This window comes from Silurus aristotelis (genome assembly GCF_946808225.1).
Source record: "Silurus aristotelis genome assembly, chromosome: 17".
Taxonomy (NCBI): Eukaryota; Metazoa; Chordata; class Actinopteri; order Siluriformes; family Siluridae; genus Silurus; species Silurus aristotelis.
This window is the reverse complement of record NC_139590.1, coordinates 8,088,672-8,109,288: the sequence shown is the minus strand read 5'-3', so window position 1 is coordinate 8,109,288 and position 20,617 is coordinate 8,088,672. Positions and strand designations below refer to the sequence as shown.

General features: G+C 34.4%; 1 protein-coding gene across 2 annotated transcripts; it reads right to left on the bottom strand.

The window, feature by feature from the left end:
• Positions 1-475: 475 nt before the first annotated feature.
• itga2b (integrin, alpha 2b) lies at positions 476-17,447 on the bottom strand. 2 transcript variants are annotated; one of them, XR_014537671.1, is made up of 31 exons: positions 17,178-17,447; positions 16,676-16,797; positions 15,935-16,032; positions 15,589-15,754; positions 15,396-15,445; positions 15,154-15,199; positions 14,339-14,461; positions 14,130-14,174; positions 13,946-13,989; positions 13,784-13,840; positions 13,580-13,632; positions 13,074-13,285; positions 11,856-12,035; positions 11,162-11,207; positions 10,737-10,838; positions 9,825-9,880; positions 9,012-9,163; positions 7,089-7,193; positions 6,924-6,991; positions 6,676-6,823; positions 6,111-6,203; positions 5,904-5,983; positions 5,676-5,756; positions 5,346-5,451; positions 4,310-4,462; positions 3,340-3,462; positions 1,829-1,942; positions 1,442-1,543; positions 1,207-1,329; positions 776-1,077; positions 476-742 (listed from the first exon to the last, which is right to left on the bottom strand). XR_014537671.1 is itself a non-coding variant. In XM_083567329.1 (30 exons), exons 1-30 carry the CDS (start codon positions 17,345-17,347, stop codon positions 961-963), a joined length of 3,135 nt encoding a protein of 1,044 aa, XP_083423455.1. In that variant the 5' UTR covers positions 17,348-17,447; the 3' UTR covers positions 476-960. The 2 variants fall into 2 exon arrangements, 1 of the variants encoding a protein (XP_083423455.1); XM_083567329.1 differs by having other exon boundaries at positions 476-1,077.
• Between the last annotated feature and the right edge of the window lie 3,170 nt (positions 17,448-20,617).

Below are 20,617 nucleotides of genomic sequence, written 5' to 3'. Positions count from 1 at the left end.
TATAGAGACAGACGATCCTCTGTGGCAACCCCTAACAGGAGCAGCCGAAAGAAGAAGAAGAATGTACACACACACGAGTACTCTTTTATTGTCATTCAAACTATATGAAGTACAGTACAGTGAAATGAAGCAATGTTCCCCCATGACCAGGGTCCATGAAACAATATTCTTAAATAAAACATAATTTGTCCCCCTGAAGACACCAACCTGTATTATTATATTATTATTGAATGATTTACCATTATAACTGATTATTGTTTGTATCATTATTATTTCGTTATTATATAATTATTAAATCTTGAATTAAAACAATTCGGCAACAAAATAAAACAAATTAGTCTGATGTGACATATTCATTTATTTATTTAGACATAGAACTAATGTTATTTAGGGGCTACAGTAAATTAAATCAAAAAATATTTTTCCAATCATTTGAAAGGTGTGTGCATCTTAGGTGGCATAAGGTGGTTATATATTTTTTTTTCAAATATAATATTGTTTTATTCATTTACCATTCTGTCAGAAGAGTCACTGCTTCCCATCCTAAATTAGATAACTGTCCAGTAACACTAAAGTGGTCTATTACTGTTTTACTGCATTGATCTGCCCCTATTAACTAGTTTTGGCTGTAATTTTTGTACAAAAAGCTGACATTACAGAATTCAGGAAAACTGATACAAAAAAGGCCTCCTCACAGACTTCAATACGTCTACAATTACATAATATTCTGTTACACACATCTCTAATGTCTGTTTGGTGCGGCAGTCAGATCTACTGTCCAAGCTGCTAGTATAAAAAATAATAATAAACACATTCTGACCACTCAAAATTGAGAATTCAACACTTTGGTAAAAAGTTGACTAAACCAATAAAATGAAAGTGTTAATTTGAATTGCAAGACACACATTTCATAATTAAATGTAACATTTGGTTTATGATTTGTATTTGTTGTGATCATTTTCAGGACTTATCATTTAATGAAACATCAACATACTCAGATTGCTCTTCTTTCAGCTCGTGAGTGGTATCATCACAGTCATTATCAGCTGGTGGACGGTTGCGCTTGAAAAATCCCATCTGTAAAACAGATAGACTTCAGGAGACAAGTTCTATATACAGGGCATTCTCAATCACAAAGTGGGATGATGTTCAATAGGCATCATAGTAATCACAAGATGCCCTCTGGTGTTCACAGCATGTAAGTACCTTCCAGAAGATGATGCTTAACAAAGCGAGGAGCAAGAAGCCAGCCAATATGGACACCACAATCCACCAAAGTGGCACTTCCTTCTGGCTATAAGGAGACCTCCAAATCACGCTGGTGTTTGTCTAACAAAGAGTGCAGGAAATTTTTTTTGGTAGATTTTTATATTTTTATCCTATGATTGGATAATCCTTTTGTTGTAACTGAAATTACAAATAATGACTCTGGATCGCCTACCTCTGCTTGTCCACTGAGCAAGAATTTTGGCTGGATCTTGGACAGTGTGCCTACTACCTCATAGTGAGCAGTTGATAAGAGGACATAGTTCACATAACGACTCTAAAAATTAAGAGGGAATAAAGGAGAAAGAGAATATTCCCATGCTATTTAATTAATTATCTATTATTTCTCTTTAAAAATTATTTAAATAATTGAATCAGCTGAAATCAGTAGCCCAGACATATATAATAATAACTGCATGAAATATAACAATGAATTATCGCTGGCAGTATTGTCAAGGCAGCTTTTTAAAATAAATTATTTATCAACATTGACTGGGAATCCAACATCCTTGAATTTAATCTGAAACTAAAAATGGTGTTAAATTGCTTGGCATTCTCTTACTTGTAAGTAGTATTTGACCCACAGGCGGGCCGCCACTCTCACTACAGCTCTGGCGTCTCTCTGTAAAACTGGAGCCTCACAACTGAACTCCATACACGGATCTGTGGCACAATTCTGAACCAAGACAAAAATACAGTGATGTATTTACTGGACTTTACACCTTCACTTTTAATTATGGTATACAATTACATATGATAAATTGCAAATTACACTTAATGAAAGATTAGGTTTTAGATTTAGATTTTCTGTCAAATATTCTATATATATTCTGTTAAAATGTATATCTTAAAATAACTGTATATCTTAAAATAATTTTGTCTAGTTGAAACAAAAGGGAGGCTTTTGGTATACCAAGGGCTTCTGCCCCAACCAGGGCTTTATCCCAGCCAGAGTCTTTTGCCCATAATATTTGAACAGCATTGGATGTGAGTCAACCAGACTCATGTTTTGGACCCTGCCAGGGCCACACAAGGCTGTACCCATTGGTAGGCTTCTGGGCAAACTGGGGCTTCTACTCAACCAAGAACGATGTTCCAATATGGGCCTTTTGTTCCAATTTGAGCTGGTGACCAACACAAGGTTTTAGCAACAAGTGGCTTGCATCCAAAATGGGGCAAATCCCAGAAAGGGGTTTGGACTCCACAAAGGACTTTAGCCAGCAGGAAGCTCCACATTGAGCTTTGCCCAAAAGCAGGCTTTATTCACAGATGGGGTTTTGCCCAGAAGTAGGCCAAGACTTATCATGGGTTTAACAGTAGGTTTTTCCTCTAATGAGACATTACCCAACTTGAGCTTCCACCTTACATTAGGCTTTTTTTCAGAAGCAGGTGAATGGAAATTTGCACGGTTTGATACTTTAATTCTACAATGTTGTGTGTCCACCTATGGGCTTTGACAATCATAAGATTTGGTTTTGTAAGTTGCAACTTGATCACAGTTGACCCAGTACCTGGATACTAATTCCACATAAAAATTTTATTATTTACTAAATAGAGTAACATTTTATTTTTTACAGTTTACTTTTTAAAGCATATTACAATTACTTTAATACATACTGTATCTCTAGAGATTTGTGTAATTTCATTGTATTTCTACATTTTGCACATTAAAACTACAGCTGAATAGGATGGGATTTGTTCCATAAAAAACTAAAAATTTGAACTGATTTATTCAGGCAAATGCAAGGCATCCACATTAAACTACATTGTTTGGTATGCACCCTGTAATGGAGTATTAGTGTTTCAGTTGAGAGCTCCCTCTGATGGTGAGGTTTTGTAAGAACACCTATTAAAATCATTCAAGAAATCATAGTTGTTAGATTCACAGTTCAAGCTGAGAGGTTAAGGGTTAAATGCTTTGCTCAAGGCACCACGTCGTTCACATACTGATGACTTCCTAAACTAAGCCATCTTTCTCTTAAAATTTCTAAAACACTGTGCCATAATAATATGTATCCTCTCGAACTGACATTTAGTCCCCCTTGCATCTGATGAAGGTTGACACATCCTTACCACTTGTACAGTTGCTCTGTGATGCTGAACAGGCTCCTTCTGCTCCTCCTCTTCCTCCACCTCCCGTTTGTTAAAATGGTGAACAGGAGCCGAAGTAGTGTCAATGGTCTTTCCTGTGTCAAGCTATGGATAAAAACAGGAAGAGTGCAGGCAGGTATTAGGAGGCAGACTGTTACCTGTTACACAGGTCCTTGCATAGAGAGAATCTGTATGGGATTGCATTGTATTTTGTGTCTACATTGGGGTCAAACAAGGAATTAATTTATAGGTGTTTTCCCTTAAACTTGATTCCTATTAAAATCATAAATGAACTGTTTCTACTTTAAATGGCTCTCATTTCTATGAAGAAAATTTGGTACCACAGCATAAAGCAATCGCACTAATGGAAAACTCAATAAGTGTATAAAAATATGCAGAAAATTGAAAAGCACAACCTTTTCGGCATTACAAAATTGGACAGTGGTTAAAATTGCATACACTGCTGACATAAAATGTAATTATAAGAAAAAAATTGATTGTTTTTCAATTAAGAGATCAAGTGATGTAAGAGACACACAATGAAAGTTATGCGTCAGTAATGCGTGTAATTTCAGCGGGAAGAAATGGATTGTATATTTTAAAGTAATTTAATAAACACCAGGAAGTGGAAATATGTTTATGACTTAATTACTTTCTGGTCGCTGTAAGAGGATCTGTTTGGGATCTGTTTATGTTTGTATGATCATAATAATGAAAGCTGCACAAAAATGTGATTCCTTCGAGATGATAGTTGGATATGCATGACGTCATGACGTAAGGACGTAAAGGAACTGGTAAACCGGTTTTTTGAACCGGTTCTTTGAAACATACTGTCCGAAAGAACTGATTCGCAAAAAAGAATCGGACTTCCTATCACTAATCTACATTGTAAACCTGATATGATCAGCATTTAATGGAAATGCACACTATGGCCAGTAGGTGGTACTCTTACCGAGAGCAGATCAATTTGAGAAAAGTTTGTGCTGCATGTCAGGAGTTCATCTGAAACGATGGCGAACACATAGAACACATAAGAGCCATTCTGCTGCACTGGGAAACGTATCTGCAACTTGGCACTGACTGCACTTGGCCCTTTATTCCTTAACTGGGAACACAAAGGAGCATGTGTAGAATTATTTTCAAGAGCTACAACTCACAGTTTGAATTTGTCAACAGCAACACGTCTTTGATTTGATCTAAAAAGCAGAATGTGCATTCCAAGTGGCAGGAAGATAAAAGAGTTAGAAGAACATTCATAAGAAAGACTACTTTTCCTTAAAAAGCATGAGAAACATAGGGTTAGGATTAGAAAACATTTGTAGAAATATATATGTATGTATGTATATGTATATACACACACACACACACACACACACACACACACACACACACACACACACACACACACACACACACACACACACACACACACACACACACAAAAACCCCCACTGTGTTGCATTTTTACAGTAGAAAGCAAGATATCTAGTATATCTAAGCTGCTTTGTATTGCACCGCAGAGTCATTGTCACAACAGGTTTATTGCAAACAGCCAATAGAATTGCACAACAATTTTGTTAACATCTGGTATTTCATTTGTTCATCTCGAGTAAGCACTTCATCCTGCTGTGGGTAGTAATGGATTTGGCTCAAATCCCACGAAAAATAGGTGTAAAGTGTGGATACAATGCAGAGGGGAATGTCAGTCTACTACATGCCACCATGAAAACAGACAATAACAAATTCACACCTAGTCAATTCAACCGCTATAATGGGTTTACAAGGTGAGAAGAGACTGAAGAACCCAGAGGAAACCTGGGATTTGTTTAAAAAACCTGTAAAACAGCTTGTAGACAGTAACTGAAAATCAAGATTGACACCCAAACATGATAAATGGTCTTAGATACTTTAAAGTTCTAGGTGACAATTAATGGCCATGCAAGACTGTAAAGATTAGTGCAAAATAAAAATATACTGTAATGTGACACCTCATAAACATGCTCTACGAGGGGGCCGATATCATCCAAAGTCTGTGGGGGGGGGGTTGGATTCCATTTGGCAATTGGCAGCATGCACTCAGTAGGAGAGGACACTCTGGAATTAAGAAGAAAGAATTGACAATGCATTTACGTGTGATATTTTTTAACAATTCCATTGATTTTAACACTTACATTACATAAATACAATTAAAAATACATAATGTATTTTAATTCTATACTTTATACAGTGTTTGTTTTTTTGTATTGTGAAAAAAAATATATATATTTTATATATTTATATATATAAATAGGCAACAGGTTCAAACTAAACGCACTCACCCCCGCATCTCCAGCAAAGCCGCAGCCTGAACATTGATCTTCACTTCCACTGCATTGCTGTCTGGGTTCTGACTGTTCTTACTACCAATTAAGGAAGGCAAACAAAAAACAAAAATTCAAGCAAGGCTGCTATAATCTTTTATATTTTTATTAGCAGCTCAGCATTAAAGCTAAAAACTACTGCGAAGGGCCTTCTATGCAACATGGCAAATAAAACAAGGTTCTTGCCTTTTAATTTGAAAAAAGAAGGACACATGGGTCTCAACTTCCTCCAGTCCACCCATGCTGAAATACAGCCCAGCCATGATCTACAAAAGATTTCAATATATATATATAGATACAAAAGAACTAGCAGAATATTCCAGTAAATGATGAGTGTGTGTTTAAAAAAAATGTGTTGACATCATGAGCATAAATGCAGAACTCTGTTTTTACCATCTGGTTAGCTTTCATTGGGTTGCCCAGTTCACACACCACAATAACGGAACCATTCTCTTTCTTAGGACTGCAAAGAAGATCACTGAAACCCTGTGGTATGAACCAACATATAAACACAACCATATTTACAGTTAACACAGGATTGTGTCACATTTTGGCCACATTTAACCACAAAGTTGGAAGCACACAGGATTTCTGTGGTTTTACTTGAACTAGGAGACCCAAACCTGTTCCAGCAAGACAATGTTCCTCTGAGCAAAGTCAGCAACATAAAGATATGGCTTACAAAATTTGGAGAGGATCACCTTGAGTAGGATATAGAGCTCTGACCTGCACCCCAGGCCTCCTCAGCCTACATCAACTTGAATAACACATTTGAAGAACACTCTTCCTCTAGTTGAACTCTACTCTTCCAAGAAGAGTAGAGATTAAACTTAACAGCAAATAAGAACAAATGATGCCCAGGTTAAATCTTTTTTTAGTGTGTTTCCTTCTATTGATCACTGATGTACAGATAAGCACACTTCAAGCCTGAGTTTCGAGTGAGCAAAACAGATTTTACCTCCTCATCACTTAGCACACCCTGATAGTGGGTATCAGGTGGAAGCTGGACATACAGTTCTGTCTCATATGCTCCTTCACCATGATTCTCAGCAGTGATGATCAGGAGAGCTGGGTTATCATCCCCAATTAGGAGAGGATCTGTGCGTCTGTCAGTGTGGAATAGAAAGAACGAAAACAAGAATAAGTTGCATCATGGCTGAAAAAAGTTTTTTATAATCTTCCCATATAAAGAAGAATAATACTTACGCCTTGGCCTCAAGCTTCAATTCAGGGATGCAGATATTATCATCACCGCAGTCAAGAACAATCCGTGTCTGCATGTACAGTATGTATTTAGAGAAGCAATTTTTTTTACTGTAATTAAAGTAATACAAATATTTCTGTGCTATTTGCCTATTAGACATTTCCTACCTGACCAACTACTACAGTTTGTCCATGTAGCATTGCTTCTTGGGTGTTGGCCAAGCTATAGTTAATTGAGATGAAGATTGGGCTCAACTTGTCCTTGATCTCTGACTAAAGTTGGACAAAAAAGAGATAGATAAAGAGAATTGATCATTTTAAGAAACTCTAACAAACACTAAAACAGAAATTATTTAAGAATATATTATGAATTGATTTTCTGAGATGCTTCTTCTATAGTGTCAGGAACTAATTCAGGGGAACTTAGGGAAAAAAACAGAAAACCTGGAGGAAACCCACGAAGGAAAGGGAGTTCATACAATCTCCGTGCACACAGGATGACGTTTACATTCCGGTATCTTTAGAACATAGATTACAGTATGTCCGTAATTTGGGTTGGGCCAATTCATTCTCTCTTTGCTTCAGCTCAATTTAACAAGTCATATGAACAACTACATTGCATTTAGTAACAGTTTCCACAGAGATATGATCACTGAACACGCACATCCTGTGTTGGGAGAGTAACTGAAAAAGGAAATATGTGAGCTTAATGTGTGGTGCAAAATTGTCCAAATGTAATGTTGTCTAAATACAGTATATAAAGAAATGATCTACTCATACAAAACAAATAACATTTATTGCCTGTTTACCTGATTAAAAATGATACAGAGGTAAACAATATATAAACTGTTTATACTAGTGAGTGAGTTAAAGACTCTTTTAAGAGGAAATATGCCAATATATGCAAATAATGGACGTAACAGAAATTTAGCTGGAGGCATAATACTTTCTTCTAGCATGCGATTTGTCATACAAGTGACATACAGTGCCTGTCATCAGTCCGGAAAGACCTAGTCTTTTATCACTTTTAAGTGACACATGGAGATTTTTCCATTAGTTTATATGCAAAAGACTAACTGTAGTAATTTTCATTAAACTACCACTTACGTAATAACATTAGATTTAGGATAAAATACATGAGATATAAGTTTCTGTTTATATATGGGGAACATGCTAATTCATTAAATAAATGTAGGTTAGATGGTGAAAGGAATACTGAACCAGCATGGCTACCATTCCACACTTCGGCACTATTCAATTCTGACTGTAACAAATTGAAACCAAATTAACCAACAAGACAATGCCCCAAAGCATATGAGGGATTTCAAGGTCGGAAAAAAAAAGATATAACTACAGAATCACACCCGTGGCAAGTTTTATTACACAGTATTTTGACTCCGTATGACACACTGGAAAAAGAATGGGAGCACCAGTGAGCACTAGTGAAATGCTTCTATATGGCTTATCTTTTATAAAACTTTTTTTATTATATTACCAAAAACAACTTCAAGTTATTATTTTGATATTCACAAGAATTGTATTCTTTTTCTTAATATTCCCTGTTTTGCTTTAATTGCCAGCATATTTGAACACTTATAAGTTTGTTTAAAACAGTATGATCCAATTTAGATTAATCATTTGTTCAGTAGAACAGATTGGGTTTGAGGAAACATACAATTGGAATACATTTGCTTATATTTACTGTAAGTGGTGACTTATAAATGTTAAACAATCATGAATAATAATAATCATTGTATATTTAAGATATTTATTTGTTTGAAGTATTTTTTATAAAAATCTTTTAAAATTACCAGTTTATTTCAATAAAACTTATGTAGTCTCAAGCTTTTGCTTTAAGATAATAAAACATGTTGGTGTGAAAGATTTCAACGACTTGATGCAGCAACTACTAATAGAGTGAAAGCATGTAATCTATCACCTAATTTATGGAAAGCTAATAGAAAAATTGCTAGGGTAACCATTATTAGGTCTGCATGCAGACAAAAAAATGAAAACGCTGACACAATGAGTTTGTGACTTGGTAAATTTTTTTTTACACAATATAAATTTGATTTGTTGGAGGAAACCTACCAGTAAGTATGCAGTGAGATTCTTACAATATTTTCCTTTGTCTCTGCTAATGGTCAACTGAAAGTGGCTGTATGGATGATGAGATTCCAACAGGAGGGTCCGTCTCCCCATATTAAGCTTTAGTTTATCCAGCTGTATCTCTGTGTTCAACACTGGTGAAAGGTAAAGGACAATGACATTCAATAAAAAATAATTTAATAACATTGACATTAGTGAAATTCATTTATTTTATCCAGTGTGTTGTATTGTTTAATGTAGAATTAAGCTAAAAAAGATGCTTAACTAGGTAAAGCAACATAGGTGTTTTATATATATATTTATATATATATATATATATATATATATATATATATATATATATATATATATATATATATATATATATATATATATATATATATATGTATATATATATATATATATATATATATATATGTATATATATATATATATATATATATATATATATGTATATATATATATATATATATATATATATATATATATATATATATATATATATATATATATATATATATATATATGTATATATATATATATATATATATATATATATATATATATATATATATATATATATATATATATATATATATATGGCATTATTATGACAGTTGACAGGTAGTCATGAAAGCTGACAACCCTATATTCAGTACTACTTCTTTCAATAATTAGAGATTATTAAATGTTATATAATGTGCTTTATTGGGGCTGTGACCAAAACTCCTTTTATAATCATTAAATGTTTTATTTCACATTTGCATAAAGCTAGATTTACTGGACATTCCATACCAATCTCCTCTGGTATTTTGTGCCCAGACACAGTAATGCACAGCATGATATTAAAGCTGAAAGAAGAAAAAGAGACAGAATTTTATATGCATATATACATTTCCATTTATATAACATTCATATTTATTTGTCTATCAATATATACATTCTGTTACTAATTCACATGGTCACAGATTAAAAAAAGTCTAATTTTGGGAGAAGGAACATAGTTTCATCCATGGAGAACATTTAAATAGAAAAGGTGCATATTTAAGCATTGCTGGGAAGTGTTTAGACATTGTTTGGAGACATCAAGTGAAAGTTTCACCACCTTGGTGCCAGAACAAAGAACAGTTTAGCAGCATGTTCTCCTTGTACCTTGAGAGATGCTGGAACCTGTCAAGCAGTGGTTGTGAATCAGAAGAAGCATGGAGGTAGAGTGCTGGTTCATTTTTGGCTTTGGAGGCAAGCATTTGTGTTTAAAATTTGATGCAGACAGCTACAGAAAGTTAGTGAGAAAAGCAAAGCAATAGAATGGTGTGGAAGAATTTAGGCGTACAAAAAATAGTTTGCACTTTGCATTTGCATTCTGGATCAGTTGAAGAGATGGAATGCTCCTCAGAGGCAGACCTGCCAGGAGTGGGTTGCAGTATATAGTCATATCCACAACGGGTCTATATGGGTAAAGGTTTTTGTTCCAGCCAAGGATGAGCCACACCTGATTCCACATGTTTAAATCAATTGCACTTCATTTAAAAGGACAAAGGCAAAGGACTATCAGTTTTTGGCTCCTGTTTGGTTGGATAGTTTTGAACATTCACTAAAAAAATGGTTAACAAAGAATTATCTATTTATATGACTCAATCAACATCAATACAACCAGATGAATACACTTTAGGCTAATGCCCATTACAGTATGTCTTCAATCCGTACCAGGAAATGGGATTGCCATCCAGCTGACAGAATTTTTCATCAGGATGTAGGAAATCAGGTTGGAAAGAAAGCTGAGCTTTGGTGTTTATTACAGCTTTTGACCTGGAAAAGACACACACATCCACATACATAAATACACATGCACAAGTATTTGTCTTGTTTTTTTTTTTTGTTTTTTTTTGTGAGTACCTTTCTGTGACATTACTATTTATTAATTATCTCAAAAAACAGTTCATTTTGGTCAGGGTTGCAGGTGACACAGAGTTTATCCCAGAAACACTGTGAACACCAAGGGAGAATTTCCATGTCAGCGCACACACACACACACACACACACACACACACACACACACACACACACACACACACACACACAATTTTTCAAAGCGAGTCTGCACACATGCAAATCAGTTTTTCTTACCCTACCTGTATACAGTCACTTTATCAGCTCCCCATGCACCAACAATAACATCTGCAGGGCAAAAAAAAGCTAACGTGAAAATCCAGACGAAACAGTTCAATCTACCAAAACAACTCCAGTCTACTTTGTTTTGATAAGTAAACAATTGTGCCTAATGGGCTCTTTGCTTAGGCTTAGGGATAGCACTCTGGAGACAAACACTGCATCAGTCAGAAAGCATTGTCATGTCCAAAGCAGACCCAAGGGCCACAGCTGAGGGTCATAGTCTTTTCTAATGCTCGCATTCTTTCCACTGGTTGCTCAAACTACCATCAGGCTCTCCCATGAGACAGATGCAACACGCTGCATGAAAACTTTTCATAGAAGCTGTGTTCAGTTGTGATTTTGGACATGTCTGACTTCTGAAGTATTTGACCTTAAGTGAAAAATTTAACTTGAGTAAAGTAGAGCGACTTCTCATGGTGATGTTCAAACTTAAAGGTTGAATAGCAATGCAAACTATAAGAGGGTACACTGAACTAGATTAAGACAAATGTTTTCTAATAGGAGAAAAACTGACTAAAAATCATCCTTAACAATGACATCTGAAGCCAAGCCAATAGGAGAAAATGGATAGTCGAGTTACCATTTCATTAAAAAATATAAAATAAAAAAATCGACATAAGTTAAGGTGAAAAATTAAACTTTCAAAATAAAAACCTGGATATTCGTTGTTGTCGATGTCTGTGCCTCCTCTTATGCTAAAACCAAATCCTGAAGTGAGAGACTGGAATGGGCTCTTAATGACTTGCACATACTGCGGGTTCAAACCATCACTCTTTCCCATATAGATGAACACCAAACCCCCTTCGCCAGCGCCTGGTGCCCCTACTGCCACATCTGCAATCAGATGAGTTCAGTTATTTAAAGTTTTTGAGGCTGCTCCTGTAGTTATTTCACCACAAAAAAATATGAACCCCTTAATACATTGTGTCCATACTTACAGGTAGTCGATTTACGGCTATTTATTTTATATGTGGTAAGCAGATTTATGGTATTCAGTGTAATTATTAATGAATTACAGTTGACAAGGAAAGCATGCACTTTCCAAATTACTCTCACTGGCACAGACAGGTGAACATCTGAATCCCTGTTTTGCACATGGTACATTTACACTTGGGCCCTAGTTATTTATAAGTGTGAAAATTGTGAAAAGTGGTACTTGTTTAATAGACATGACAATGTGTCTGAAAAGGAAAAATCAGATGCTGAAACACTAAATGAATATGGAAGGGCATTCAAAGATGTAAAATATTTGTGCAAAGCTAGGTTTTAAGCCTAAATATCAAGTGTTTACTCTTACATTATTCATGTGAGCATTGTAATAAGTGTAACATGCAACAGTAATTAGTAAATTACTGATGATGAAATATGTAAAGAATTTGTCAGATATTTTTTTGAAATACTAATACTAAATGACCCACACTTTTTGTTATTTTTATAAATATACACATTGATTTACTGACTGCTCAATTAAATTAATGATAACTGCAGCAAGTGCTAACAGAGGCCATTTGGGTCAAGGGGAACCTTGTTTCCCATGTGAATAAAAAATTCATCATAATATTTTTCCAAGTACAAGATTTCGACTTTATTTAGGTTTTATTCTTATGTAGTTTTTGAGATGTGGTTAGGTTAGAAGTTTTGCTATAAAATGATTAACACCCCTGCCACATCAAGTGCACTTGAACAGACACTTTAGGTGGATGTCTACATGCTGTCCACACTCAACTTCATTAACCTACAGTATAACTGTCAAATGTAGTAGCCTCTTGATATTATGTAATGTCATCTTGCCCTCAAAATCTATGGTTATAAGCTACTGCTGTGTATTATGCGCATTTGTATACTGTTCTACAGCTTGCAGTAACTACTTACCATTAAAGCCATCATAGTTGATGTCTCCCAAAGAAGCAACGGTGATGCCGAACCGTCCATAAGTATGAGTGCCTGATAAAGTTTGCTCCGGCTTTGGAGAAAAGCGATAACCTTCCTTCTGCAGGTAAACGTACACCTGGCCCACCTCACGCAACTTATGTGAGGACAAATGCTCCATAAACAGAGGTGCGCCTACCAGGATGTCATCCCTCCTGAGTTTGCACAAATACTGAGTGAATATTACGATGCAATGCCAAAAGATCTTAAAATCAATCAATATAAAGATATAATTGTGTTATATTAATTTTATATTAATTAACTTAATTAATATGAACAAATAATGGACCAAATAATAAATAAATAGTGTATAACACGTATAAATTACACATCAATAATATATACAAATTATGTATTAGACAATTTAGTTTTAATTGAATTTAATTATTGTTTATGATCAATGCATGTTAAATATATTAGAAATTCCTGCTGACATAAATATCATTTACCCATCATTGTTTATGTCAGTCACAGCAACACAGTGGCCAAAATAGGACGCTACCTGTGGAGGACAGGCACATACAACTTCACTAAGTGGATCTAAAAAGATCTGGTTTAAAAATGAACTTCAATGTTTAGCCTGACATTTGACAACAATAAATTTTTTTTAAAGAAATTAAACATTAAAAAAATCTAGCACACAGTTTACTCACTTGAAAGCCCTTTAGAGACATCATGGGGTAGACATAATCTCCACTGAAGATTCTGACCTTCAAAAAAGGGTATGCAGTTACTCGACTATTTTTTTAGTGCAGATAATTAGGTATTTTTGTTATAATTTTGTTAGAAATATGAACTAATGGAAAAATACTTACAGAACCAGCAGAGTCTAGATCAAGTGGCATACTGGCTACATAGTCTAGAAGTAAAAGCATATTTATGAAACAGATTATTGTATGTCATATGTGTTTTTTCTTTTAAACTTTGACAAATAGTCATATTTGTAAATGGTAAACGTCTCCAAAAGTAATAATAAAAAAAATTCTTACTAGTTCTTACCTGGGATTTTGTCAGCATTGAAATGACCTATTGCCACAGAGAAGCCTGGGAAAAGAAATAGAAAAACAATAATCTAAACAATCATAAACCAAAATGTAGTGAAACTTAAGTTCAGTAAATGTATCAAAGTGCACAAATACGTAATTAATGGAATATAACAATGTTGTCATTTTATTACATAGACACAACATTTTTGTTTGGTACCTTACCCAGATAAATGTCATAATGGTACAACATTTCATTTGTTGATTTTTCTGCTATTATTTTGTGTACTGGACTGAAAATCCTGCCACTTGACATGATGTACTCCACAGGTGCAGTAATGATCTGACCTGGAACACAATCCGACTCTTTTAGCACACTGTGAGCAAAAATGTCCATTAATGAGTCTTTTACATTTTATTCCAGATCTTGTCTTAGTTCAGAGATTCATAAGCAGATCAGTTTACCAAACTAACTGTTATATAGTGTGACATTGACAAAAAGAAACATTGCAAAATATATATACTATATAATGCTTAAGTTAATAAATCTATCCATCCCAACATTTTTGAGACCTGTTGTGTCCATAAAATTTAGAAAAAGATAATTTTTTTCCTTAAAATGGTACATATTCTCAGTTTAATGTTTTTTTAAATTGTAAATAGAATATGGATTTGTGAGATTTTAAAATGATTGCATTCTGTTTTTATTACATTTTACACAGTGTCCCATTTTTATTTTGGAATCAGGGTTGTAAAACAAATTGATGAAATTAAACCCAACATTCACAGTCTAAACACAAGAAAGGGCTTTGGTATTTTACAGGCCTCTCTGGTATTTTACAGGTACAAAAGAAAAAAAAACCCACAACCATTTAATTCGGTCTGGTGTTGTAGATGATATAAGATGAAATATGCTAAAAATAAGCTACTTTGTAAAGTCAAATATAGTGTGAATTTATGTTGAAAATAGGCTTACAGATGCTTCTTTGCACAAATGTATCCCTTGTCTGCCTTTGTAGCAGATATAAAACATTTTTTACCTTGGAAGTAAAATCCGCCAGGAGCACCAAGAACTACTCTACCATCCTAAAGCAGAAACAAATAAGAAAAGCTTGAACAAATCATAGATTTTACACATATGGTACTGTCATTTACCCTAACAAGTCTATCAAACTCCAGCTGATTGGACTAGATAAAAAAAAAAGCTACTGAAGACCTACCAATATCAAAGATCTAAATAGTCAGGAAAGTGTCATTAATCAATGTGTTGTTAAATTTATACCTCGGTGATGTCGGCGCTAAATCCTGCCTCACAGTAGCGCCTGTCTTTATCTATAAAAGAAGAAAAGGATTTTGTAAATATGGAAAAAAAAAATATTTATTGTTCATGATTGGTTATTAGTAATTGGTCCTATGAAAACGAATGGCACAAAGTGGTAACCCAGTTATATTGTCCTGACACTGTATATCCTTACAGCCTTTTCCTTTCATGTAAACATTTTCCACTTCATATCCCCTACATGGGGCATAGTTTGCTACCATTCCAGTTTGCATGTTTAGTAACTGGCAGTTTCCCACTGGTGTGTTCATGGCCTCATCATTGTCCCGAAACACATTCCAGTGGAATAATGGAGCACAGGCCTGTTTAAAAAAAATATATATATATATATATTTTTTTTTAATGTTCAGTATATGCCATTCTTAAAATCCTACATTACAATGAAACAAAAATGAAAAGCACTGTAATTTGTGAAAATGTCATTATGAGGGAGAATTACAATAAACAGCTAAATTTTAATTGTTCAAAACTTTTCTGCTCACCAAGATAAAGCTGTTGTAGGTTCGAACCGTGGCTCCCAACCACTGGTTAGATTTATGGGTTGTAAGAAGAGTTTTACTAAATGTGATGTTTACATCATCTATAACAAAATGCCATAAGGTTAAATGAAAACAGACATTGTGCAATGAAGACAATTCTTATAAAATAACTCAGACCAGGGGTTTTATGTGATCAATAATTTGCAATGTAAATTCTGTACACACTATATGTACAAACAGGAGTCATCAATTGTGTGTAAGCATGTTATTAATGCATACAATGACAACATATGGCATCATTTGGCATTACACTCCAAATAACACATATTGGCAAGCAATTATAAATATATTGTTTTTTTTATATAAAGAAATTAACAGAATAAAAACAGTACAAGTTGTAAATGAGTATTATGTCCACAAAGGGTTTTTAATGATCTAAGATTTGGTTGATTATAATAAAATTAGAAATGCAGTATTCAATTTTATTTTTTACAGTGGATGTCGTAGCAGTTACCATCAGAAAATAATAAACATGAAATATTTCCACGTGACTAGAATATTTAATATAATTTGTCAAAGTAGCACTTGAGCCTCATATTACCTAACAAGACACTACAATAATTTCTTTATTCATTCACACAGCAACACTTATAAGATCCTATTGAAAAGTTTAAAAAAATTCCTATTAAATATTAATCCTATATTGTTGCATTATAATAATGTAATAAATTGTCGATGCCGAACCTGATTGGTCGAAGTTCAGTTTTTCACACACTTGTTTGAGTGAATTCCAGGGACAGTGGAAGACAGACCCACCAGTGGAAGGTCCTACATCATCTCTTGGTGCTCCTACTACAATACTTACTCTAGGGAAATCACATTGCATTTTTGTTTGCATTATCCAGAAGAAGAGTAGTGACCTGTACATTTCCTTGTTGTTGGGGATAATTAATAGTAGTAAATACCATTCATAGCATTGTATTTATATGCACTGCTATTTATCCAGGTTTTCTATAGTACTCCAACAATTGTATTGAGAATTGAATGATAGATACATTTCGTGCACAATATTTTTAAAGGAATCACTGGTCAAATAAACTTGCATGTTACAAAAGCAACAAAAGTACATTCATAGAAAATTTCAAACTTAGGATTGAATTAATTTGCATTGCATTGAGACCTGTTAATATGTGACAGTTTCACAATGCAGTTACAGAAATAGGCTATGGTGAACATTTCTACTTACTTTTGGTTCTTTGCCTTCAAAAAGTCCACAGAAAAACCAAAGTAACTTCCTTTAGGCCCAGAAAATTCATGATAATTAATCAGATCCAGGTTAAAGGTACTTCCCTGAAGTGGAAAAAGACTGGCTGTGAAACATATAATGACAAAAGGACCGTTGCTTATTCCCTCCATTACAAATGCGTTCTGCTCACTATAGGGGGATGGTGTTTGGATGACGGTAGCCTCCTCACTGTAATATGTACTGTTTGTGTTTATGTACTATCTGCTTAAAGCTTATTCATGATAAACAGCTTTGTCTTGTTGACAGATAAATTTCTAAGCAGTTTCAAGCAGAAAATTGTGCTAGTCTCATTTTCCGGTATGCATCAGTCTGTTTCCTGTAGTTAAAAAAGTGTCAGAAAAAAAAAAATAACCTAACCATGCTATTTTGCAAGCATTTTTTAGGCAGTGACTAGGATGAGGTACAATATGTAAATACTTTAGACAGACTAGATGGAGACATGCAGAGCAAAACCAGTTGAGAATCAGGTGAAAATATACATAGAATACCTAGATAAGATAATTCTTCAATTAAAAATACTAGTAAGAACTCATGTTTGAATATGTCAAATAATTCAAGCGACAAAGTAAGGAAGGAAGCTGGGAAGGAAGATGAGATCCCCTGCTGCTTGGAGATTAACCAGCCCCAATAGACTAGAATTGTATTTTTAGTACACTAAAGCAGAAACAGAAATTAAGAGTAGTTTTATACACCATAAATAAATTAGGGGATAAACTGTATTAAAACTTGGAACAATCTTTTTTTTTTTATAATGTTTAACACTGTAATTGTTTAATTCAATTCATTTGAATTGCCTCAAAGCAGCTTTACAAAGACAAAACAGTTATAAAGTTGTACTACAGTATATAAAAATTGTAAAAGTTTAGTACTGATAAGTTTGTTACTTATAGTTGTAAGTTTATCTCTTATGAGCAAACCAGTGATGACTGTGGCAAGTAAAAACTCCCTGAGATGGTATGAGGAAGAAACCTTGAGAGGAAACAGAATGAAAAGCAACCCATCCTCACCTGAGTGGCACAGAATGTCCATTCATTACACTTTTATCATTGTTAAGGTGTACTGTTCAGCGATAGTGTGGTGTGGCTGTCTTGATAAGTGCAAAGTAGGCAATGCATCAAACAGTGGAACAGGAATCATCCAACATGGATCTAAATAAAAAAAAAACAAAATTAAAAACAAAACAAAATAATACACTTACACAAACAAATAGCACACCATGTTGGCTACTAGTCCAACAAAATCCAGTTTTTTTCCCCTTTGGCCAAACAGGTAGGCTCTTTATAATTGAGGCTCCTCCCCTCCAATTCAAACGGACCAATAACAACACTAGGTCGGTTACAATCTCATTAGCCAAAACTTTTTCTTGAGATCTTGAACATCATCTTAAACATTGCCATTAGTGTCTTCTTTAAGAAGGTCTATTTTTAACCAGACATGCATCCAAGATAACATTTAAATAATTCTCCACATTCTCAATAAATAAACTCCTCCTATGGGTGGAACAAATATGGATTTCTATTTGCGAGCCGGCCTCTCCTACTAGGGAACTCCAGATTTACAAGAGACCAAAACTAAAACACTAGTCACACTCGAATATGCACCTTTCATGTGACTAAAAATGGTAAAAAAAAGAAGATAAAGTATAACACGATCTTACAAAAGACGTATGGTTCTCTAAATTACGTTACATTAATTACGTCCATTACTAGGCAACATGGATGTGCGTACATCCATGGACGAAATCTTAAAAATCTAAATGCTAAAAAAGGGATTACCTACCACATTCTGCCGAGTTGTGAGAGCTGATGTTGGGGAATATAGAAAAATTTTTACTAAATTAATATTGATGCAGTCAGAAACTCTTCAACTGTTTTGCAACTGGAAGCTGTAGCTTAGCTATGGCTGCCCAAATCTAAAGAATGCACTAGAGATGTTTGTAATTTGTCTTTTTATTTTAGATTTTACTGTATTAATTTTCTTTTATAGGGCTGTTAAACTGAGTGCTTTGGTTATCATTTCAGGTATGTTATATATTCTGGCAATGCATACATTAATCATTGCATTTGCCTGCTTCAAAGATGTGAGGAAAAAAGCAAAAGAGTATTATTTCATTTCTACAGACTGGGCCTCTCAACCTCTACAGTTATATTAGGGGATTTCATGTTCAAGTATCTTGCCCCACAACACAAAAGCATTAAACAGGCACCACTATGTCTGGGTGTTATTGGAGAACTTTTTTGGGGACTTATAAAAGGTCCTGAACACCCACCAATCGTTGCTTAAACCCTCCTTTGAGACGGGACTCAAACCCTTTGGGACAGATCTTCCGGCAGTTTACCTTCAAGATCTTTGTTACGCACTGGGCACTCTGACCTCAAGGAGAACCTGCCGAAACCTCTATCTTCCTCCTAATGGACCAATCAAGAATCTCCTTTGTCTACCACATCAGGACTCTTGTTCAGCAACAAAGCCAATGCAAGTCATCGCTTACCAACTATTTAGATGCAGGTTTAAGGTCGAGACCCTTTATTAAGGGGAGTTTTGATTTCTTGATGATTCTAATTAGGTTGTGGTCAGATCAGGTTAAACTTGCCATTCCTTTATCTCTCGTTCTTCTATTTTCTCTCTCTCTCTCTCTCTCTCTCTCTCTCTCTCTCTCTCTCTCTCTCTCTCTCTCTCTCTCTCTCTCTCTCTCTCTCTCTCTCTCTCTCTCTCTCCGTTTCCCTTATTTCTTTCTTTATATGTATGTTTGTGTTTAATTTAGTCTTGTGTTACGTATAGTCCCATTCATTAAAGGCCTTATGTTCACAAGTGAGTGCTGCTCACAATTCGAAGTCACTGAGTACTGATTCTGCTACATGCTAAGTTACAGCTAGTACGGTAAAGTAGGGAGTTGTTTCTTCTTCCTTGGTTGGGGAGATAACCTTTCTTAGAATTAATAAAAGATTATACTGTCTGCTCAGTGGACAAACAGATCAAATAATTGTAACATTGATTCTATTACCATTAATTCTAAGATTTAATCAAAATATTTATAACTAATTATAACCAGTTATAATTACTCATATATACTATGTGTCTATAAGTATAATTATAGTATAAGTTTTACAACCACTGAACTGTAAAAGCTGAAGCTTTTAGGATGGTGAGAGCTTTCTTTATTCACATTGCCAATATGATCATGAAAACATGAAAACTTGAGTTGCATAAAGTCATGTGTGTTAGTGAAAAGAGATCAAAGTTTGATTTAGCCAATGTGAAAAATAACAGTAAATACCAGCATTTTTTTTTTTTTTTACTATTTGATTGGGTGGGCAAGATGTAAAATGTTTCCTTACATAAGGCCATGCTTACCATTGTGTAGCATCTCCTCTTCTTTT